This window comes from Vanellus vanellus (assembly GCF_965231255.1).
Source record: "Vanellus vanellus genome assembly, chromosome: 6".
NCBI lineage: Eukaryota > Metazoa > Chordata > Aves > Charadriiformes > Charadriidae > Vanellus > Vanellus vanellus.
The window spans coordinates 52,472,322-52,494,660 of NC_138911.1; the positions used below are offsets into that span (position 1 = coordinate 52,472,322).

The 22,339-nt window shown below is 39.8% G+C and overlaps 1 protein-coding gene across 3 annotated transcripts in view; it reads right to left on the reverse strand.

The window, feature by feature from the left end:
• Nucleotides 1–1,888: 1,888 nt before the first annotated feature.
• The window catches only part of FOXN3 (forkhead box N3), a 136,706-nt gene continuing 116,255 nt past the window's right edge, over nucleotides 1,889–22,339 (reverse strand). For all 3 annotated transcript variants that reach the window (XM_082485924.1, XM_082485925.1, XM_082485923.1), the window contains 2 exons: nucleotides 15,070–15,178; nucleotides 1,889–4,921 (listed from right to left, as the gene is read on the reverse strand). In XM_082485924.1, coding sequence (XP_082342050.1) covers nucleotides 4,372–4,921; nucleotides 15,070–15,178 — 659 coding nt within the window. In that variant the 3' untranslated portion in view covers nucleotides 1,889–4,371. The remainder of the gene's footprint in view (nucleotides 4,922–15,069; nucleotides 15,179–22,339) is intronic.

Below are 22,339 nucleotides of genomic sequence, written 5' to 3' on the forward strand. Positions count from 1 at the left end.
CAAGCACGACCGGCAGATTTCACCTCCCTGCAGACGCCGGTGAAATCTGCTTGTGGCATTAGCTCTGGCACGCAAGAGCTTCTTGCTGTGAAAGGCATATTCCAAAGGAACCCGCCGTGAAGTCCGAGCCACCCTTACAATTCACATCGCTGTGAAACTCGCCACTGAATGCTTGCTGACCTGCTAGGATTCACCACCTGAGCTCCCACCTGTCTTGGAGAAACGCTAATTTGGCAATACTGATAGAGTGAGGAAAATAGAAAGTTAGAGATTTGATGACTTCTCACTCCAAAATGGCTTAGTAAGGAAAGCAAACAAGTAAAACCAAACTACCTCACGTCTGCCAAGTGAGAGAGTTCGTGATACAGTGCAATTACCACTCTGTTTTGGCATGATTCAGTCAAAGTAGAGACAACTGGATTGAAAAGCTGACATTAGATATTTTTGGAAAGCGAATCGGTCTCAATTCTTGTAAAAAAAGGTGACTTTTCTGATGAAGTAGAACAAAGCTGACAAAGCTGCCATTGTCAGCCAGGCACAAAAACATATCAAAAGTACTTCATACAATTCCAAATGAGGTACTTCCCATCAATAGTCAGAGCAAGAGTCAGTAAGGACAAGTCGTTTTTAACCTCCAGAAATAATCTGTTGATGGCATTAGCCCTCAGCCAAACTGCTGGTTCCTGAACATAACTTTGTAAACTCCTACTGAATAATACCTCCTTAGCAGATCAGACTAGGACCAACAAATTTGACATGAAAATAGATGCTTGCCAACATTTTAGGTTTACCAGCAAGTATATAAAGGAGTTGTTGAAGTCTTAGATAGATTATATGTGTATATATATGATAACCTGCCTAATTAGATATTTATGCAAAATGACTGTTTTCTAAGGTGAGCAATACTAGTGGTAATTATATATTTAGCCACCCAGAGTCCACATTAATGAATGGTACTTGTTCAGCAGATACTGATCTTATTTGCACTGACACACTGCAATCAGTGAAGTTGCTCTGGAATTATTGTCATGACTGTGGACAGAATCTGGCCGCTGCACACAACCACATCGCTTTCTCTGGAGCACAGAGACGGCTAAGCCACAGTTTGAGTGTATTTTCTGCCACTAAATTTGACTTTTCAGTGTTGCTCTTTGATAAATATTAAACCACTCCTGAGCTGGTACAACTACACATTAATGAGCAAAGGTGGCAGCAAACTGATACAGAATCACAGAATGGTCAGGGTTGGAAGGGACCTCTGGAGATTTTCTAATTCAACCCCTCTGCCAGAGCAGGGTCACCTACAGCAGGTTGCACAGGACGGTGTCCAGGCGGGTTTTGAAAGTCTCCAGAGTGGGAGTCTCCACCACTTCTCTAGGCAGCCTGTTCCAGTGCTCTGCCACCCTCAAAGTAAAGAAGTTCCTCCTCATGTTTAGGTGGAACTTCCTATGTTCAAGTTTGTGCCCGTTACCTCCTGTTCTGTCACTGGGCACCACTGAAAAAAAGACTGTTCCCATCCCTCTGGCACCCTCGGTAGTATTTTATATTTCAAAGGACTCTTCCCAAAGTCTGTGGAAAGATGAAGGACCGAGTTTTCTTGTGCAGTGGTCGTGTGGTTCACTGCCTGTGGACTCTGGCTGTAGGGAGCATGGATCTGGGAAGAAGCTGATTATCCCAGTCCAATCACACAAGGGAAAAGCTATGGCTCATTCATCTCTGTGCTACCTGGCCAAGGGACTGGTCCTTCCTGTTTTCCCCAACTTTATCTTAAGGGCTGCAGGCAGCCAATACAAGTCAGTATCCACGCACTCCCGACTTTGAACTAGCACTGGGCATCAACCCTGCACGCATCGGCCCCAGCAAACTGAGGGGAGAGCAGAGCTGTTCCTTGCACCGTCCTTGGCTCCCTCCTTCCTTATCTGCATAGCTGGCAGTTGTGCTGGGCTCCGGCAGCTGTCAGGCAGCTCCTGGCTCCCAGGACAAGCTGGGTGAGATGGGAGGAGAGGCACCGGTTAGCTGTGCTGCCCCCCGTGTGGCCCTGTTCTTTACATGACAAAATGCTTGTGGAGCACAGGAACAGGTCCAGACCAGCCCACCCTTCAGTCCTTCCACTTTCTAAATGAACACACACCACGGGCATCTCCAAATGTCATTATTTAGTTCACTCCACTGAGTGGGAAGTCAAACCCTTCTCTAACTCACTCTTCATAAACTAGGTCAGTCTTAGTGAAACTGCTGTCTCAAACAGTTGCTAGGGATAAATATAAACCTATATTCTTTTTAAAACAACAGACCATTTCATTCTATTAAGTCATCGGTTCCTGGGATTTTCCTCTTGCCTCTACGATACCCTAAGTGTAGAATTTTTCATGCCAAATTCATGAATCCAGGTGAGAGAGAGTGGCTTACTTATTTCACAGCTTCCCTCTGCTGTAGGGATCTCCAATCTAATAGTCGTCATAGTCGTCATTAGCAGGAGAGTAGCACTATACCTGAATCACACTCTCTGTAACACTGTTTTTTCTCTGGACACCTCAGTAAGGCTCTTCACTAACTTCATTTTCTCATGGCAAATTAGCAAAGCTATTTTCTTGTCTACTTGTTCCTGAATCAAATCAGAGTTTTCCTCAATTAACCTCCCATTATTCTCTTGATTCTGTCATACACACTCACTACTAAATTTGCCCTCAGATTATTGCGTCATGTTACACATGTACAGACGAAGAAAGGACACACTTTTACTTTTTTTTTCTTTTTTTTTTCTTTTTTTTAAACAGAAGTAGGGAGAGGGGGGCTGAATGTGCAGACAAGGCAGTATAATTCAACCATCCAAGCCCTACCAGAGCATGAAGATTTTATTTTTTAATATTGCAGAGTAAGTTCCCAAACAGTCAGTGTTTGTCCCTGAAGAAGGTTAAACCTTAAACACCTGCTTCAAAAAAACCCCAACAACAACAAAAAAGAACCAAAACAAAACCAAAAGAAACAAAAAAATAAAACCCAAAAAAACCAAACTCTAAGCCTAAGGGCTTAAAAATTAGAGGCATAGCCTTTTTCTCTATTTTCTATATTTATATGAAAATAATTCATGCTTCATGCTAAATACATTATTTACCTTACAAGAACTTTGTCATCTTTGAATAAAAAAAATTGTTTGCTTTTTGTATTACCCCCCCTCCCAAAAAGAATCCATGCAATGTGGATCAAATTTCTTCTGCTGGCTACGCTGGTTGAATCTGGAAATCTGTTGTCATTTTTGCACAGATGAATCCTGACTGACGGTAACTGCGCACTCATTTCTGAGGGCAGCGTAGGAGCTCTTTTGTTGAACTTCTGAATTTTACTGTTCACTAATATGCTTTCCTTTTATTTTAAAATACAGAATACTAGTAGTGGCAGGTTTTGTAGCTTTGTTTCCCCAGTGAGATCAAGGATTTGATCCACAGAAAAAGATTCTGATGTATTTCCTTCCTCAATATCTACTGTAATTTCTTAGACTTGATTGCTTTTCACTCAGGCAGTTTAGAAGACATAGCTTGTTTTTCCCTATTACTATTATTTTTTGCACGCAGTGCCAATCTTCGGGCTTATGGCTTTTTGAACATTCTTTTAATTTAATATAGAAGACAGTATTCAATGATTAACGATGCTACTAACAGTGCACCTCCCTCCCATTTCTTCTCTTATTTCACTGAAACCCATTGCATACATAGTTCAAATTTCCCCAAACTTAAAGTTACCAGTCTTCACATTATAAGCCACATATAGTACGTGAAGCACTAAAAGTGCATTACGGTTTGCGCAGTTGCCACCAGTGGCTGTCCAAAGACTTCTATGGCACAACGTATCCAAGTGCCACTAGATGGTTCTTGGTTTGGTGTTGAGAAGTACGTGCCTCCTCTTTCCCCCAAATCTCTTTATTCACATTCACTTCTAACCCAATCGTAAGGCCATTTAAAAAAGATCTTTAAGGGCCAGGCCTGAATGATTACTAAATTATGCACAATTTTACTCCCATCACATTAATGTTGATGTCACTGTGTATTCAACCATGCATTTTTGACAAGCCGGAGAAAGCAATGGCGATTTTGGCTTTTTTTTTTTTTTTTTGTTAACTTTTTGTCTTCAGGTAATGAAAAGCTTTTGTAAATTAGCTGAGTGTCAGTATGAGTTCTATGGCTTCAATCTCCTTTAAAAATATAAATCTTAAGGGTCCAAAAAAAAAAAAAAAGAAAAAAAAAGAAACAAACAAAAACAAATAGAAAGAAAAAACAAAAAAGGAAAAAATTGCTGATATTGCCACAAATCATTAGAATTCACCTGACGTGCTGAAACAAAACTTTGTAAGTTCAAACAAATCATTGATTTGTTCTAATTTTTTGTGGTTTCCTTTTGCTCTTTCTGCCCCTTTGCCGTCCGATTGGTGATGTTGTTCAAACAGGATCGAATCCCTGCTAAATGCAGGAGCGATCCTGCTGCTTCTTTCATCTCCTCATCATCACTCTCAGGGGGCTTTTCTGTACGTCTCTTTTTAAGAGGCAGTGTGTCACTTGGTACTTTTTTCGCCTTCATTAAATGTTGCCTTTTCTTGTGCTGGGATGCATACCCACTGTCAGCTAAAGAATCCTTGGTCTCCTTCCGATTTTGCTTTTTGTCCTCCTCTTCTGTTTCACTATGGCTCTCGTGGCTCTGGAAGCTAACTTCGCTTCCTTCACTGCTGTCTTGGCTACCTTTAGTTGCAAATTCATACTGGTCGTCAGCAGAGGAAGAGGAAACGGAGTCACTAGCAGGTGATGTGCTCCTGTGGTTGGAAGATTTGGCACTGCTGTAGTTGTGATCCTCCTTTGGGTCACCGCTAACAACTGGAGAGCCACAGGACTGTTCGCTTTCTGTCCGCATTCGGCAGTTTGTTATTCCATTCCTGCAAAAACAAATTGAAGCAGTCTTAGAAGCCAGAGAGATGTGACCCTGCTTCGGTGCACGAGATGATAAAGTTAAGCCAACTGACAGATAAACTAAAATTATGACTATCAAAGTAATGTCCGTGCAGGCCCGTTTCAAAGCCTGACTCAAATTGCCTGTGGACTGGACTACAGGCATAAAACAAGCCCAAAGACACATAACAGCATAGGAGGCAGGAGCAAGTAGGGGATGGTCACACAAATAAGTGATGTCTGACCAGACCTGATTTCTGTTTCAACTAAAAGTTTACACTTCCAAGAAAATTAAAAAGAAAAAATCCCCATTATTTTACCAACTGGATATTAAATAAACTCCGATGAGTTGCATAAAAATCCATTCCTCCTTTTCATATGAAATGATACTACCAAAAACGTGGGGAGGAGACACTAGGTTTCTGTAGTACTGTTTTTGCCTCCTCTAAAAGACCCTTTGCCAGCCAGGACTCTTTCTGACAGAGGCAGCAACTAAGTATAGGACCCAGGTAGCAGTCCAGTCACATTTCTGATTGTGATCAGTTCATGAATAATCTTAAAAGCAATAAACTCCTAAGCTACTAGCTGCCAACAAAGTATTCAAATGTGTTTGAAAACAGACAGTAGAAAAAAAAAATCTGGTTTTGCTCTAGAAGTTGTCATGTTCCCCTTTGGTTTTATGGCACTCGGGGCTGTGGGAACTACTGCAACATGATATATTTAAAAACCAAGTGTCCTCTTCTGCACTGGAAAATATTAGAGCATCCCCACTGACTTTACAGTACAGAATATGCTGCTTGCACGTCTGTTAAAGAAGGGACTGACACTGTGCAATCCTTGCTGCTGAAAAAAAGGAGAGGAGGATGCTCATAATTGAGTAAAGGCATCATCATTGCCACCGCCAGTTCACCAGCCTTGAACCCCTCTATCAGTTAAAAAAAAAACCCAAAGCAAGCAAGACTGTTTAAAATGTCACATGATAAACTGCTTTAAAATCTAGTCTTGCCATCTTCATGCTATCACTACAGTGCTTTTGCACACTCACAGCAGTGTTGGATTAAAACCTTTTCTTAAACGTACACCCTGAAGACAGATGACCCTTAAGAGGAATGGCACAGCGGCATGGCCAGAGTATTACTGCTCTTCTGCTTAAAAAATGGGAAAGTGCTTTAGCTTTCAGGGAATGGACCTCACGTCTGGTTTCTTTACAGAAGAAACAGCAGAGTATTATCCATTTCTGAAAGGTAAGGCTGAAAGTTGGAAAATATGAGAGTGGTATGTAATTCCACAGTTCCTATTCATCTAATGCTCTCGTCTGTAGAGCCTGCTGGAATAAGAAACAGGCTTTTGTGAAGCAGTGACAGGACCATGCCAGAAGGTAGCAAATTAATCAGTCATTCCAAATGTTCTTATTTACTGTATTTTCAAATAAATATATATAATAGAAGGCTCAGTTATTAGCAAAGAAAGCCTCTTGCCAACCTCTTTTGCTCAACATTATTTTCTCCTAGATTTTCAAGTAGCTTTATGATCCATAAATTATATACAGAACCCAGAAGGAATACACAAAGGTCCTTCAATTATTAATAACTAAATGCAATGTCATTCATGATTGTGCAGCAAGCCAGCTGCATTTACTCTGTGACGGTTTGCCACTGCAGGGGTTGTCATTAGAGGATGCCAAATGCTTAAAAGAAGAAATCACCCATACTAAACTAGTTGTAAGGTGAATTTATAACCAACTCCTTAAGATCAGTCATTATGAGGAAGCATGTGATGCATTTTAAGTGACAGATTCTTCATTTTTAGGGTAAATTTACATGTAAAGATGCTAAAAATTATCATAAATCAGCATAAAATTAAAGTTACTTGATTTTACTAGGCAGCTAATAGTCAGAGCAATGTGGCTCAATAAAAATCACATGCTTCTAATTTTCCATTAAAAAATAGCAATAAATTCTTGCTCCAAGGAAAGAAACACAAGACAGAATAGGTGGGACCTCCAGTGGGATTCCTACTGACTAGGTTATTAGTGAACAGGGCTTCTAACAGATGGGATTTAAATCGAGGTGCCCATTTTCACGTTATTAGATCTACTCCTATTTGTTAGTTTGTACGGAGAGATTATCAGTAAAAGGAAAGCAGAGCAACCACATGCCAAAAAGACATCCCTGCTTTACCCCGCTCTTTAATCTCTAGTGTTTGTTTTTACATAAAGGGACTATAATTTGGATTCAAAAGTTCTGCCCATGGGACTTACTCCAGATCCCAATCCTTTCAAAAAAGCATAAAAATAGAATGAAAGGCCCAGGGATTACAGAAGCAATATCCTGGGGGAAGGTGTCCTACTATGGGGTTAGCATCCCAAGGGGAGTGACTGCAAATAGGGATGATGACAAAGAAAAACAGAAGGCCACAGAAAGGTGAAAAAAAGAAACCAGTTAAAAAAAATGGGAGGAAAGGAAATACCAACACACTTCAGAAGAAAGGCATCAATGGTGGAACTGGTCAGGAAATGGATAGCATTTGCATCTCAGAAAAATCTTTGGTTTTCACTTACATTTTGAAAGATTTCCAACCAGTTCTGCTTGGGGAAATAAAAAAGGAAAAGAAAGCAGGTAAAGGAGAGAATTAGCAAAGGATATCTGCAGAAATGAAAATGAGTTATACAGGCAGTGTGTTTCACAAGATCAAAAGTCATGTACCTTGAAAGTAAATTAATCTGATTTGTATCTTGATATGCAATAGCTCAAACATAAGATATGAAGAATTACTTTTAATTGATATTAGTAGATTACTAAGAGTTGAATACATTAATATCTAAACCACTTGCATTCCACATGCGCTTCTGAGACATTCTAAAGCTTTATATTGCTCTTATACAGTCACATAACTCACTAAGAAATGGATCTGTGATCTACTTAGTTCAATCCAGATCATCAGTGGACAGAACTCCCTTGGGTTTCAGGGGACACATTTTGGCAAGCTGAATCCATTTTTAACATTTTTAACAGTTCTGGTTATAACTCTAACTTTGTTACTGAAACAATAACAGATTTTAAACCAAGTGCTTGCTCTGATGTTTGGATTATTTTTAAATAACAGACGGGAAGAAAAGTTATTTAAGAATTCTGTGCTTACTCTAACAGTGAGTGGAAATTTATTTCAAGTAATACGCTATTTTTTCCCCCATTTTTTGTTCAGAACTGTATTTCAAAATTTCCAGAAACTGACATATTTTCACATGTTTTAAAGCAGTGTCTTGCCCTTTCAGGAAAGTCCATAGGACAGTCTTTCAAGCTTTTCATCCTACTGACACGGACTATTTTACTTGTTTGAGGGATCTTAACCATAGTTATACAGAGAAAAGTACAATGCACAGATTCTTCTTAAAATATTTCAATTTGGCTCTAGCACAATGACACAACCCTCAAGCACTGCAGAGGTAAGCTTGGACTTTTGATAGCCCGACTCCATTCCCATTGTTAATGGATAGCAGTTCTGCTACTAATGTCATCAGGAGCCAGACGGGACTCACAGCAGCTGGATCTCGAGCCAGTAAGGAAATAACATCCTTTATACAGTGTTAGTGCCTCTGCCTTGCAAAGGGGTCTTCCTCAGGATGAGACGAAAGTAAGTCTCACTCATTTTACCACAGGCAGATATATCTTCTTTCAATTTCTCTATTAACTTTAAAAAAAAGATAGGTAATCATATTCTGTTTGCAAAATGGCAAAAAGTTTTGTTGAAAAATACTTACTGTATTCCACACCAGAGACAGGTATATTCCTTTGATGAATAAAGCAAACCTATGTGGAGTTTAAATATCACCTTATCTATCTCTGATCCTTCTGGATAACAGATATTGTATATCCGTAAGTGACAGTTTTACTACGTTATTGGAAACACCCAGTTAAAAGATACAAAGAAAGCAGTACAGGTAAGTTGGGTTTGTGGATTTTGTCAGGTTCCAGGTTTACTGTACAGGTGATATAATTTCAAAGGGAAATTCAGGACAGCCAGAACTTTTAGCTACAGGTAGGTGAACTGTTACTTAAACCCACTACATACCAGCAGACAGGAGAATGAGCAAGCATATGGAAAATAAGTGGTGCTCACTTGCTGTATCATGAGATTCTATCAGAGGTTATTGAGTTAAAAGTCAACAACAACAAGTTGGTCACAGTATTGATAGAAACTCTTACAAAGGTACTTCACAGCATAATTGTATGCAAAGGACCACAGTAAATGTGAGTCATGAATTGCCAACAGAAAGAGCACTTTGTCAGTATCAACAGTAGATCTGAAGTTAGGACAAATGCAGTCCTCTGCATTTTACAAAAAAGAATAATCAAGCCAGGGAGTATTTTTGTCCTTTAGTTACTAAAAGATTCCTTCAGCTCCCAAGGATAACTCATCCTACCTGTGGAAGATGGGAAGGGGAATGCAATGCAACAAGGATGATTTGGGGTTTGTTAAGCTGATCAAGCCAGTAATAAGTAAGAACATTAAGGATATACAATTAAGAATTTCTAAAAGGAAGTACCTACCAGTTCCTTTACCTAAGCAAAAATAATCTTTCACAGATAATGTAGGTATATAATTTTACTTATGTTTTGGCATCTACGCTGCACATTACTTATGTTTGGTTTATTTAATCACTGCTTGAATGGCTGCTTCAAGGGAGGAAAAAAAAAGCAAAAATAAAGCCAGCATGAGAAATAAAGTCACCATAATGAAAGCCAAACCTGAGGAATAATCTAGTAATTTCCCTATAAATTTAAAGTGAAAATAATAATAAATGACCATCTTCGAATAAAGTTAGGCACAAAACTCGTTCTTGTCACACCCTAATGATCAGGAGCTGCACAAGGAACTGTGGCATTAATAGCAAAAGAACAACAGATCTACTAATGATGAAGTAGGTAAGGTTTGTTAGTGTCGCATTTTGGAGTGTTTTGTTGGTTGGGTTTTTTTTTATTATTTTTTCTTTTTTTCAAAAGAGAAGAAGAGCAGCAGCTCTGCCAGTGTGGATGCACTTATATTCCCTAGGAAGAGGGAACATTTTGTCTTGGAAACTTGAATGGAAATTTTTTTTACTTAGGGAAATTCCCTGGGAAGCTTATGTCTGCAATTTACAGATAATTGTGAAATTCCCTGAGAAGGTACAAATGTTTGGTGAGAAAGGAGAACTGAAATTAAAAAAGGAAAAAACCCAAGTAATTTCCCATTAATTTTTATTTTTAACCTGCAATAATTTAACAAAACCAAAGTATTTCTAAGAAACACTACCGAAAGTAACTTAACCTATTACCCAGGCATAAGTGGTGTATAAATAAGTTTTACCTAAGTTTTCAACTAGCCTGAAACAATAGCTTGGATTAATTCTGGGGAAATATGAGCTAAAAAAGGCAGTCAAGCAATGAACTCCATGCTATCCTTCATCCTGACATTTCTGACGCATCTACAAACAAAGAGAATAGCAAATCCAGCCAACGTATCTTTACTGGGACTGGCTCTGCTCAGCTCTTCCCAAATCCTACAGGTCTTACCCGCTCCTTAAGCCTTCCCACCAAAGTGGCTGCAAACTCTTTTTCCCCTCCATCTCGCGCATCTGCTGCCTAGTGTTACGGGATGGGGATTTCATTTGGCCTTCCCACCAGAACAGGCCACTGAAAAGGCCATTAAGTCCCACTGGCCAGGACTAACAGCACCTTCATCTGGCCAAAAAAATGGGGAAGCATGGCCTATGCAGTACAAAATGCACTGAAGACCAGAGCTTCGCAAACCCTGGATTCCCTGGGACCCCATCTGAACACAGCTCAGCAGCCTCTGGAGCAGTGAACATTTGGGGTAGAGGGAAAGAAGAAAAGGCCTAATACACAGAAATTACCAAGAGTATTTTGTAAAACATAACCCGGACCAAATAAAAATGTCACACAGCTGGTGGGATTCTCTGTGAAGTGAAATTCCATCAACCTCACCTCAGTGGATTTGCCCACGTTAGGCAGGTAGGGCTCAGGCTCAGTGAGTCTATGGCACTGCAGCACGACATGGACATAGACAGAAACCAGTCATGCGCTATGGATAGCCAAAGAAAATTACAAACATGGAGGCTGTCTGCTGAATGCACCGAAATTGTCGTTCAAACAGCTCTAATATTATATCAGCTTCCAAGCTTGTGCTCTTCCAAAGGGCTGGTGTAACTGGTAAGACCTTACCCATGTGGAAGGTGATTATATATGATAGAGCTTCTTGCACCTTGCCAAGATGCGCGTTGGCAGATGCACTGGCCACTTTGATAGAGACTATGTTGACAAAAGTGGACACAGAAGTCCTCCTAAGTAAACACTTAAAAGGTGTTTTCCAATGGATGTACATAGAAGAGCAAGAGCTCACCTTCAAAACCCAATCAGCTCCTGGCTGCATGCAAGGCACTACTGGCTTTGCTTGCTTTCATTTAATACCTTTGTAAGTCGGTATTTTCGCTTCTACATATCCAAACTATCAGTGCATTTGCTTTTAGAGTCTCTCAGGGAACTGTATGGGAATATAGTCTGCCAAAAATATATATGATGGATCTCATGTTAGAGACATGCTACACGCTGTGCAGCTTTGAAGCGTTATTTTCCCCTGCTGTCTTCGGGTGGGTCTTAGACTTGTCAGCCACAACATGGAAAATATGGATGGTAAACAAGCTAAAAGTGGTGTGAATAAAGTAAATAAAAAGCTACTGTCAAAACACATCCAATTATGCTCTGCTGTGGAGATTTAACACCAGAGGATGATTTTCAAAGTAAAAATAGTGTGGGATGCCTTTTCCATTTGTAGATTAGTTTGGAACGAAAGGCCTATTTGTGCAATTTAAGCCAAATGCACTACAACATAATGATGCTCTCCTCAATTGCTATTCTTTATTCATGGAAAGTGGTGGGTTTGTCATGTTTGTTAAATACTTTTCAGTAAGGTTTTTTTAATCCAAACTACTTAATTCAATCATACTTTATTTTATATATAAAAAAATTAAGTAATTACATGTAATTACATGGAAACAGCAACACATCGATACCTTGTGCAGGAACAAAACAGGCTGATACATTCAGTCACACTGTTGGAAGAATAGCACAGTAAACTTTCCAACCGATGGGACCTACCACATCAGAAATCACAGATTTCAACTTCTTAGTCAAATGATATAGTTTTGGCCTCCTTTCTGAATAACAAATTAATCAAAACACTCCACCTAATTACAACTGCAAATGTAACCCAAGACCAAACTTTTGTTACTCTGTTTTGACACTAGTGGCAGTCTGCACAACAGGACAACATACTGCAACTTACTCACACGCAGTTTGGGGGACAACAAAACCAAAGACCATTAAGATATTGAGGAAATAAATGTGAAATGAAATAAACAGCGTGGGGGTGTGTGTGTGTGGAACTCTATGATCTTCAAGGTCCTTTCCAACCTAAACCATTTTATGATTCTATGACAGCAAGGAAGTGCCAACAGAAGACCAGCACCTTATAGAACTCATAACTCCTACACGTGGTAACTAAAGAAAACCAGTTAAGAGGTTTAATTTATTATGCGAGGATCCACTTCCAATAAAACACTACAGGTCCCCTATATGAATGATGAAAACCACCTTTTTAAGGTGGTTTTAGGCCTTTCATTTAGAGCACCAAAGGAACTCTTCTCAAGAAAATATACATTTGAGTGAGAACTTCTTGGAAAGAAGCTGTCCCAATACATAGGCAGAAGCACGTGATTTCTGCAGATAACTGTAACAGGAGACTGCACCACCTCCCACAGCTGCCCAGCAGACCTCCCTCCTGGTGAAAGCTGGAAGGGGAAATCAACCTTCCTGTACCCGAACACATCTGAAAACACCCTCTGCCAGCCTGATGGGAGCATCTCCCTCTGTGCAGGAATGACAGCTCCCTGTGAGCAGTACTCCTACTCTTAACTGCAGAAGAAGGTGGCTGCGTGGATGCTGTGGTAAATGCCCCCTGCTGCACACGATAAGCAGAAGTTACTTTCATGAGAAGTCATGAAAGTTCAACACGACAGGTCCTACTTAGCCCTGCGTATCTGAGGAGATGAGTAAGCACCAAGAAACAGGGTGTCATTTTTACACTAACTGTTAACAGAAGTATCCAGTTTTGAGAGGACCAGATGATGTTCTAAGTGGTATCGTGCATCCAGACTGACCTTCTTCCTGAAGAAATTCTGAATCTTATTACCCCTGAGAGAAACAAGACAAAACTGCCTGATGAACTTGCTCTATTCCAGAGAGTCCTCTAGCTTCTCAAAAGCTTTCAAAGCCTCCTTCCCCCCCGTGTCCCCTTTTCAATAATTAGAAGAAGGGATATTGCAGGAGCCCTTAAATACGAGCAGACATCACGCAGACCAGGAATACATTCATAGCAAGCTATTTCTAATACTGCCTAAGGCTGGAGAAGAGAACAAAAAGAATTAGAAATGTCTGCGTTATCTAATTATAAATGCTTTTCTCTGAGACAGAGCAAAAAGAACATAAGCAAGGGAGGAGTAAAATCCCTAATTTCCCAAATCTGTATTAGCAGGTAGCTGGTAAAAGAACCTGTTCTGCCTGCTGAGAAAAACACATGAGAAGTAGTCCTCAGAAAACACATAAAATTTAACTATATACAGCCCTATAGCATAGCAATTTGAGGATGTCTACACAGAAGGAAGTTTTCCAGTGGCCTGGAAGGAAAAACAGTTCTGTCTCCTCGCTTGAATCAACCCTGATTATGAAACGGGGTCCAAGCTTGGACACCTCATAAAAATTATATATAATTAACGATCCAGTAGTCCCACAGCTCTGCAATCCCCACTGGAGCAGAACACAAGTCATGGCTGAAGCCAGCGGCAAAGCACTGAAGGCGGTTGACCTCCACTGCTAGCAAGGCCAGGACACTGTGGTTTAGCAAGATGGAGAGGAACTCTGCAGACTTCTGGAGGATGACCCTCAGGGTTGCATCCCTTCAGCGTAGCAAATGTGAAAAACAGCTGAAACAGTTTCCCATCAAAAAATACGGATTTTATTCCTATTAGCATCTTCCCCTCTATGCATTTTAAGTACCGAGGCTATATGAATGTCACAGGTTCCCTCTCTCTCTCTCTCTTTATTGGATGGAAATACTGCACCCACAGGGCTAGACACTAAGTCTCAAAAAGTACAAAAAAATAAAGAGGAAATGGGAAAAATATCCCAAGTAAACAATAACGGAGTAAGTAGCTATCAAGATACTTTCTTTCACTGCCTTGCAGACATTTACTGAGATCAGAGGGTGTAATTGGAACAGCCCAGCAAAGCGGGGTCAGTGCTAATTATGAAACCCCACCCAGAATACCCAACTGCCTGAGCTGAAATAGCTTTTGCAGATACTGAGTTCTGAAAGAGAAGGGCACTGTCAGCACACTTGACCAAATTAATCTCTGCTGTGACTGACTGAAAATGGAGCTACACCTGAGGCAAACTGCTCTTCCACCAATAAACCATCACTGCTTTAAGTGAGGCAAACCACTGAACCACAGTTCTTACTGCCATCACTAGATGTCTCTTACTGCCCTGCTTTCTGAAAAAGTTGAATATCTTCAAACAACATTTTACCCTTGAATGTTTCGGTATAACCTTGAAATAGAAACTGTAGTGAAAGAAACTGCCTCACAAAGACCTACGTTAAGAACAAAATGACAGCTATATGTTTAGATAGCTTTCAGCATTTGCTTTAATATTATTGATATTCTTCTCACTGGTATTTAATCCAGGAAAATGTCTTTAGGAAAAGGCAGGGAGGAGCAGGAAAAGGCATTTGCACTTAGAAAAACAAGTCACTGTAGGTGGTTCTCACCATAAACTGCCTGCCGTTTGCTAGTGAAAATAAAACTGCTTTTTACAACCAGTGTGCAACAGACAGATATGCCATGACTATCTTGCAAAGAATGATAACGCAAGAATTTCAGGTGGCAGAATTTTATTTCATTTAGAACCTCAGAAGCATTAGCAAGCAGCAAAGTCTCTGTTGACCAGGGCTTACAATACTTTTCCATTCTCTGAAAAACACTCATTTATTTCACAAAGATCCCACACTGAGCCACTCTTACCTTACTGCAACAGCCATGCTTCCTATAGGGTTGATTGGCAATGGCCTGGCTCCAGGAAATATTCCTCTACTCAGAACTCGAGCTCCATTTTGTATCACTCCCGGAGGAACTACAAAACAAAACCAAAAAAGAATATTTTTTCTTTTAAAGGCAAAGTTAGAAAAATATAGGACAAAATGTGGAACTTAAGCTTTTCAATGAGCTGAGAAAACATTACAGAGGCTTGTGTGGTACACTGCTTACCTTGAACATCTCAGCCTCGACTCTTGTGAATGCCATGCTATTTCCAATGCTATTTTCATGGCAAAAAAATTTAACAGCAACCAACGGTAACATGGCTTGTGGAAGCCACTGCCTGACCTAGTTGCTGCAGATCATTACTTGTACAACCCAGTCACTTCTGTTTCGTAATCGCCCTTCTGCTGGGAAGGCATGTGCTTAGAGTCAAAACCAGCTATGAGCACAGATGTAACTATTTTGTCAACAATAAGAAACATCAACCCTTTACAGATAAACAGAACATAAGCACTCCACTGCAAGAACATAGGTCACAGCTTCTTATCATCCCAGCTTACTTTCTGAGCAGCAATCTCTTGGCCTTGTCTCCTGCAAAATAAAATATTAACTACAAATGTGGATTTACCAGGAAGGGAAAGAGAAAAGGCTAAAAAGGCATTAGCTCCATACCACTAATTAGCTCCTCTCTCTTGCCACCGATGACCTCTGCCACCCAGCCTGACAGCAGTCATGCGCCTCCAGCACAGGGCCAGGTGACAGCCGAGCCTCCCCCATCCAACACGGCGCACTGATGCCACTGATACCAAACCGCATAGGTACTGGTCACTACTGATAACAGATTTCACCAGGGCCTTTTAACTGGGCTGTACATAGAAAACTGCAGCTCCGGCCAGCAAGACTTTAACCTACAACCAAGTACTTCTTTTCTATCCAGGCACGTCCCTGTGTGCTGTTCAGCCCAGGGCAGCCGACCCCCAGCTGATGAACAGCAGAGGAAGCATTGCTGAGCATCACCAAAGGAAGAGTCTGTCTTTGGCAGGTCCTCATCGTTTTCCTCCTCCACTGCGGGATGCAGGACTACTGAACACAGTTCTTATCCTAGGCATTTACCAGGGACTTAGGCACGATGCCATTCATTTGCACAGCTATTATGTCCCTTCAGGTCGGAAAAGTAACCTACAACAGCCTCAATCCGAACTTGCTTAGCATCCACAGCTAGCCAGTTCGCTTGCTTTTTCTTTACTCTGAGTCATCATTCATACTGAAACTTCCCCTGGTGGGGAATGTCCAAAAAGAGAATGATGATTATTAGTTTGGATGTATTATTTTGAAACATACAGGTATTATATAAATACATACAAGATAAATGTAAACCATATCACTTTCTATAAACGAGAGAATTTTATTTTTAAACAAACTACAGGGAGACTAGAAAAATCATTCAGCCTAAGAATCAACACATACACTTTACACGCCCAACTTCAAATGCTCACACCTGAAAATATTAGTGTATTCTGATGCAGAGAAATATAGGCTCAGAAGTACATTATTTCTAAGATGCTGAGGTACATTTCAACACCAAGCCAGACTCACACCTCCCTTCCTGCTATCCTGATGCTCACCTTGCTTCACTCCAGACCACACAGATTAGCTCTGGGAAAATAATCTTCTTTCTCCTGCTGTGAGAGCACATCACCCCCTAACCAAATCCTGTCACTGTGTTACAGCCACCCCTGCTTTTGAGCACCTCTGAAGAATAGGTCATTTATATTTAGGTGCTTAAGTACAGCCTCAAATGGCTAAAATTACAGAACCTACTTTACAACAACTAGTGTCAGCTTTCAATGACCAAAATAATTTAAAAATTGCTTTTGCTATTTATACTTCACTACTTTGTGCCCTTTTTCCTCCAGCACTAGATTATGAGAAATCGATCAAATCTGTTTCACTCAGGGGGCACTATCAGGCTTTCAATGCTCCAATGCCTGGGTTTGTAGATACTGCAAAGGAATGTTATCTTGCTAACAACTCCAAAATCTGAATTTCTTATTATATTTGTTTCAACAGCATGACCTTAAGATGCCCAAAATACCAGTGTCATGAAAGAAAAGCAGTCTGCCCAAGGATATGGCTAGCCTAAAATGCACAGATAACAGGCAAACTGAAAGCAACAGATAAACCTCCTAAGTATCAAAAGATCGATAAAAAGACATCATTTCCAATGGGCATGTTTTTTCCAATAGGCTTTCAAGAGGGACAGATTTTGCACTGCACTATACAGTACAGTTTGTCTACGTTTAGAAAGTCCCATTAAAAGAAATGAACCAGGAGTTTTGACCAAGAACGACCTGGGAATTTTCACTTTACTCTGATATAAACCATACAGTTTGATACTGACTTGAAACATTTATGCATGCGCACAGAGCCACCTGTCAGTTACCTATGGAGGTTGCCTAAATATATCTATATTTAAAACTTTAAAGCAAACACACTGAAAGTTCTACCGCAAAAAAAAAAGAAACCAATAGGTTCCTTGATGCCCAAAATCTTCTTTCCATGGTTACCTAATTATCCTGGTCTGTTGGCAGAGTTAGTTGGTGCTTACCTTATCCTTTCTCCTCTCCTACCCTCTTTCTGCCTTATTGACAAGTCCCATTGCTTCTTTAAAAAATCCTGTTAACTTCCCCATCACTTCTCTAAAAATCATGTATAATGCCTTTCCTTCTTCATCTTCTCCAAGTTTCCTTTTTTCCTGCACTCCTGTATATATAAAATACACTGCCAAGTCTCGCAGCTTAGACTTTCTACATATTGACATCTCTGCTTCAACCCATCCCTCCATCTTCCTCGACCCTTTGCAGATTTGTAAGTCATGGTGTGCTATTCAGGAACACTCTCTTCAAAAGCTTCATGTTTAAAAACATCTCCACCTCAACACACACACACGCTCTCCACATCTTCCCTTCAGGAATTAACAACTGTTTAAAAAAAGGAAGAAAACGTAGACATTTGCTGTCCTCCAAAAATATCCCCAAAGAGACAACTTGGTACCTACTCCTGCCTATGAAATTCATTTAAATTATGTCTGGTCTGTTTAGCACACCACCACTCATTGAAAGGCTTCAATGGGACTATTCATATCAGAAGAAGCTTTAACTATGATTCTAACTTTTCTCTGACGTACACCACAGCTTTATATATTGAAATCACTACTCAGAATTCAGTAACTATTTCAGCTTTCAACAGCAGTGTTATTGCTACTGATTTTTATTTTTGTTTCCCAAAACTCTCTCAATTATGATGCAGCAGTACCACTACATCACTAGTTAAGTTACACAGACAAACAAAGTTTGTATGGAAGAAATCAGCTGAAGGAGGACACTGGATAATGCAGTGTAACCTTTCAGTAAACATCTGAAGCCATAATGAAAGAAAAAAAAACCCAAACCACCACAACGTGCTGGTAAATCAGTTTCTGTAGCATTCTAAACCTAAAATGAAAAGCAAGATCAAAATAATTCAGTGGCAGAAGGTATTCATTTCTAGTTATCCACGCAACCAATGTGCCACTGTAAGACTGATCTCTATTGCTCACACATCTCTACTTGCAGCATTTAAGGCATCAATACTCATCCTTCCGAAAATGACCGTAATTACTTTATTTTAAAAACATCTATGTATATAAACTGCTAATACATTTTCCCTGGTACCCAGACGCCTTCCCTGCCTTTGTGCAGGCTGTATGAAGATGGCTACTTGCTATCCAAGGAATTATTTCCACATGTTGGTACTTTTGAAGGGTTGTGGATTATTTACTAGAAAATATGTGGTGCTTTTATTCCAAAGATACATTTATGCCTTACAAGCTTTAATTACATTTCAAAACCATACTTTGAGGTGAGGTATTTATATTTGAGATTGAAGATTCAAGGTGTGGAGGTAAGATAATTTACTCTAAGCCATATCATCAATCAGTGCCAGTCTGGACTAACACCTTACAGTCCAGACTCCTCTTTTCTAATGCTTCTTTAACGAACAGTACAGGCAGGTTACATGGTTCCCAATTCCTAGGCAGAAGTGTGAAATGTAATTTACACCCTTTCTGTGCAAGTGCCCAGAGACGTTTATGTCTGAGAAACTCAACTCAAGAAAACAATGCAAAAAGATCTGTGCATGTCTTTGATAAAGGTTTCCTTTTTCACAAAACGTTCCTAGTGAAACGCAAAGAGTCTGAAACAACAAAATCATTATTCACCTTTCAGCTTTCATCACTGCTATGTTTTCAAGGAGGCATTGCATCTCATTCTGCTCTCTGGAAGATGAAACCCAGGAAATACTTCCATTGGAGTAGAGTTAAACCATGTACAGAGAATCTGCCCCTAATCTGCTGCATGAAAGGGTAAATGATTTTTGGATCTTATGCTGCGCTGGTGGAATTCCACAACCTGAGCAGGATCTGTCGGCATATCAAGTCTCCACCAGCTAACTGTGGAGAAAAGCAACGCATCCGACGTCAAAAATAAAGACTGCATCTCCGAAATTCTCCAAAGGGGAAAATAATCTGTCTTTTGTAGCAGACTTTCACATTACAGTTTAACTGACAATACAATGAGTGCCATGTAGGAGCACATACCATAATCTGAATCCATCAAAACAGTACGTTCAGATAGCGTTAAAAAGATTCAACAGAAGCCCCCCAAAATCCAATGTTGTTTTGTAGCCTGTACTCAGCCTTTGGAGGTGGAAAATAAACAGAAGGCCACATGATCACTCCACAGCCAATGCAGGACTGTTTTAATTCAGAGCATGGTCTTGTGTGCACATTAGCTAAGCAGAATATTCCAAACTATGGACTTCTGTCATCACACCCCTGGACAGATTGCATCCATAATCTCTTACTTGCAAGTGTGCGTGTGGGTGAAGCAAACTTCCCCCATCCAGCTGAGCGAACAACCTCATCCAAGACCTTCACAACAATCAAAACCATGTTAGACTGGGTCCTTCCCTGAAGATTTTATTGTCTAACACACAATATAGCAATTTGGCAAAATTGAAATGGAAAAGGAGGAGGAATACTCAATGGATAGAGTCATCAGACATACTGATAACCGCAACAGCTCACTAAATAAGGAAACCAACTTCTTGGTTAAATGTTGGCACACAGAAGTTAAATGAAGTATCAATGCTGAGAGTCATTTGTTGTAAATCAAGGAAATTAAAAAGAAAGGTGTAACAAACATGTTCTTTCTGTCATCTGGGAAACTAGCATACACTTCATCAAACCGTCTAGCTCAAGGTAGCCAATATTTAGACTAGTGAGGAAGACTGAAAAAAATTTAGTGAAAACGAGCTTCAAAAAAGTGGAATATTAGAGTATGAAGGTATCCTGTAGGACAGACGGGTTCTCTGCCTCTTCTGTCATCATGCGGAACATGCATTTATCTCAGGGCTTTCTTCCCAAACCCATCTTTTGTAGCACACAAGAAATCACAGTCCCATGGAGAAATCATTACAGACAAGAGATACTGAGTTTCTCCTAGTATGTCAGCTTCAGCTTTTTTCTGCCAATCTGTCTTCCAGGACAGTGTTTAGCAGAATACTTTATCTCAGGCTACAAGAACTGAAAATAGGAAATTGCTAATGATGTATAATTGATGGGACAGAAGAATTTGCCAAAAGCAAATGTTATCTGCCAAACGCGTAACTTTATTCACTTCAACTCTCTTATCCCAGGCATAAATTTGATGCCATCTGCATAACTACTTCTATTTTACTGCTGAAAGACAATTTTACAGCTCTTAAATTCCATAGTCTGTAGTCCTAACAAAATGCAAATCAAGGATACATCCAACAAGCTGTTTATTACAAACAAAAATTTGAGGCGGGGGAGAAAAGTGCATCCTGATAATCCTATCACACTCATACCTTGTCTAAGGACATTTAATAAAAATAATTCAATCTTCTGATTTTTTTTTTTTTGTATAAGTAGAAAACCACAGCTAATGATTCCTCATTTTGCTGATACTGGAACTGCTCAACTTACAAAGTAAACCACGCTGCTAAATCAAATTATGAGGAGTAGGGAGAAAGAAGTAGAAAGTATTTCATAAAAGTAAGTTTTCCTTTCAATTCTATTTCCTCACCTTAATGACTTAATACTGAAGTAAAAAAAAATCCTCTTCAACCGAATTTGAGGATGTCATTCCCCTCAAAATCCTAGCAACTGGAAGGGAGAGTTTCAACCCTATGAAAATAGCTTTATGAAACATTTTACTGTCAATGATTTATCATTTTCTGATATAAAAAGTTAGGCTGGAAGCTTAATAAGTTATAAGTGACTTGTCCATGAGCAGTACAAACAGAACATAAAGTTATCAAGTTTCATATACAATAAAAACGTCCCAAGAAAACAGCATGTTCTATTTGATCCTATTTGAAGGATTTCTGTCTGTTATTAAGGCAATTTTATATCAATTTTTTGTCTTGATTCCTGTAAACATATCTTCCACATACACAATCCACTTGCATTAGCTTATAAAGCAAATTTCACTGGGGCACAATTTTAGAAGCATGAAGGTACAGCATTAGTAGATCTCTTCAAGGAATTACTTCTTTTCCCACCAAATTTAAAATAGATAATAGATATTCTGGGTTTTATATGCTTTGAGACAAAGTTTAATAAATATTTCCGAACCGGAGAGACGTTGATCTCACCCTTGGAAAGCCTGCTTTTTACGAAGCACCCAGCAAACTCCATGCAACTTCCCAAACATCTTTACCATGGGGCTTCAGTCTCCTGTAAGGAACCACTCACAAAACCAGTGTTGCAAAGTCTCCTGAAGGAGACTAACTTGTGCAAGTAGTGGAGAGCACTATCAAAAAGAGAAGAAGAATGTGCAGAGCTGAGGACTCTTAATTTCTTGCTTTCTACCCAAACGTGTCCTACAGTCACCGTTTATAGCTGTTCGCAGCATTAAACTTCAGCTTGAGCAATGCACTTAACAATCGTGTGCAATTCCCAAGTTATATAGTGACGGGCAAAGGACTAGTCGTGAATTCGAAGCTACGTATAACATTGCTGAGTCAGGGGCTTCTTGAATTAAATCAAGATTTCCAGTATAATCTCTTCGCCCACAGTGTTGTTTCACTAGCAGTAGCAGCAGCAGCAATACATGACACACACTGCCTTCTTAGCAGTCCTTCCCGAAGAGCAAATGGTCCCAAGTTGGGAATGACCTCACCAATTAAGTAG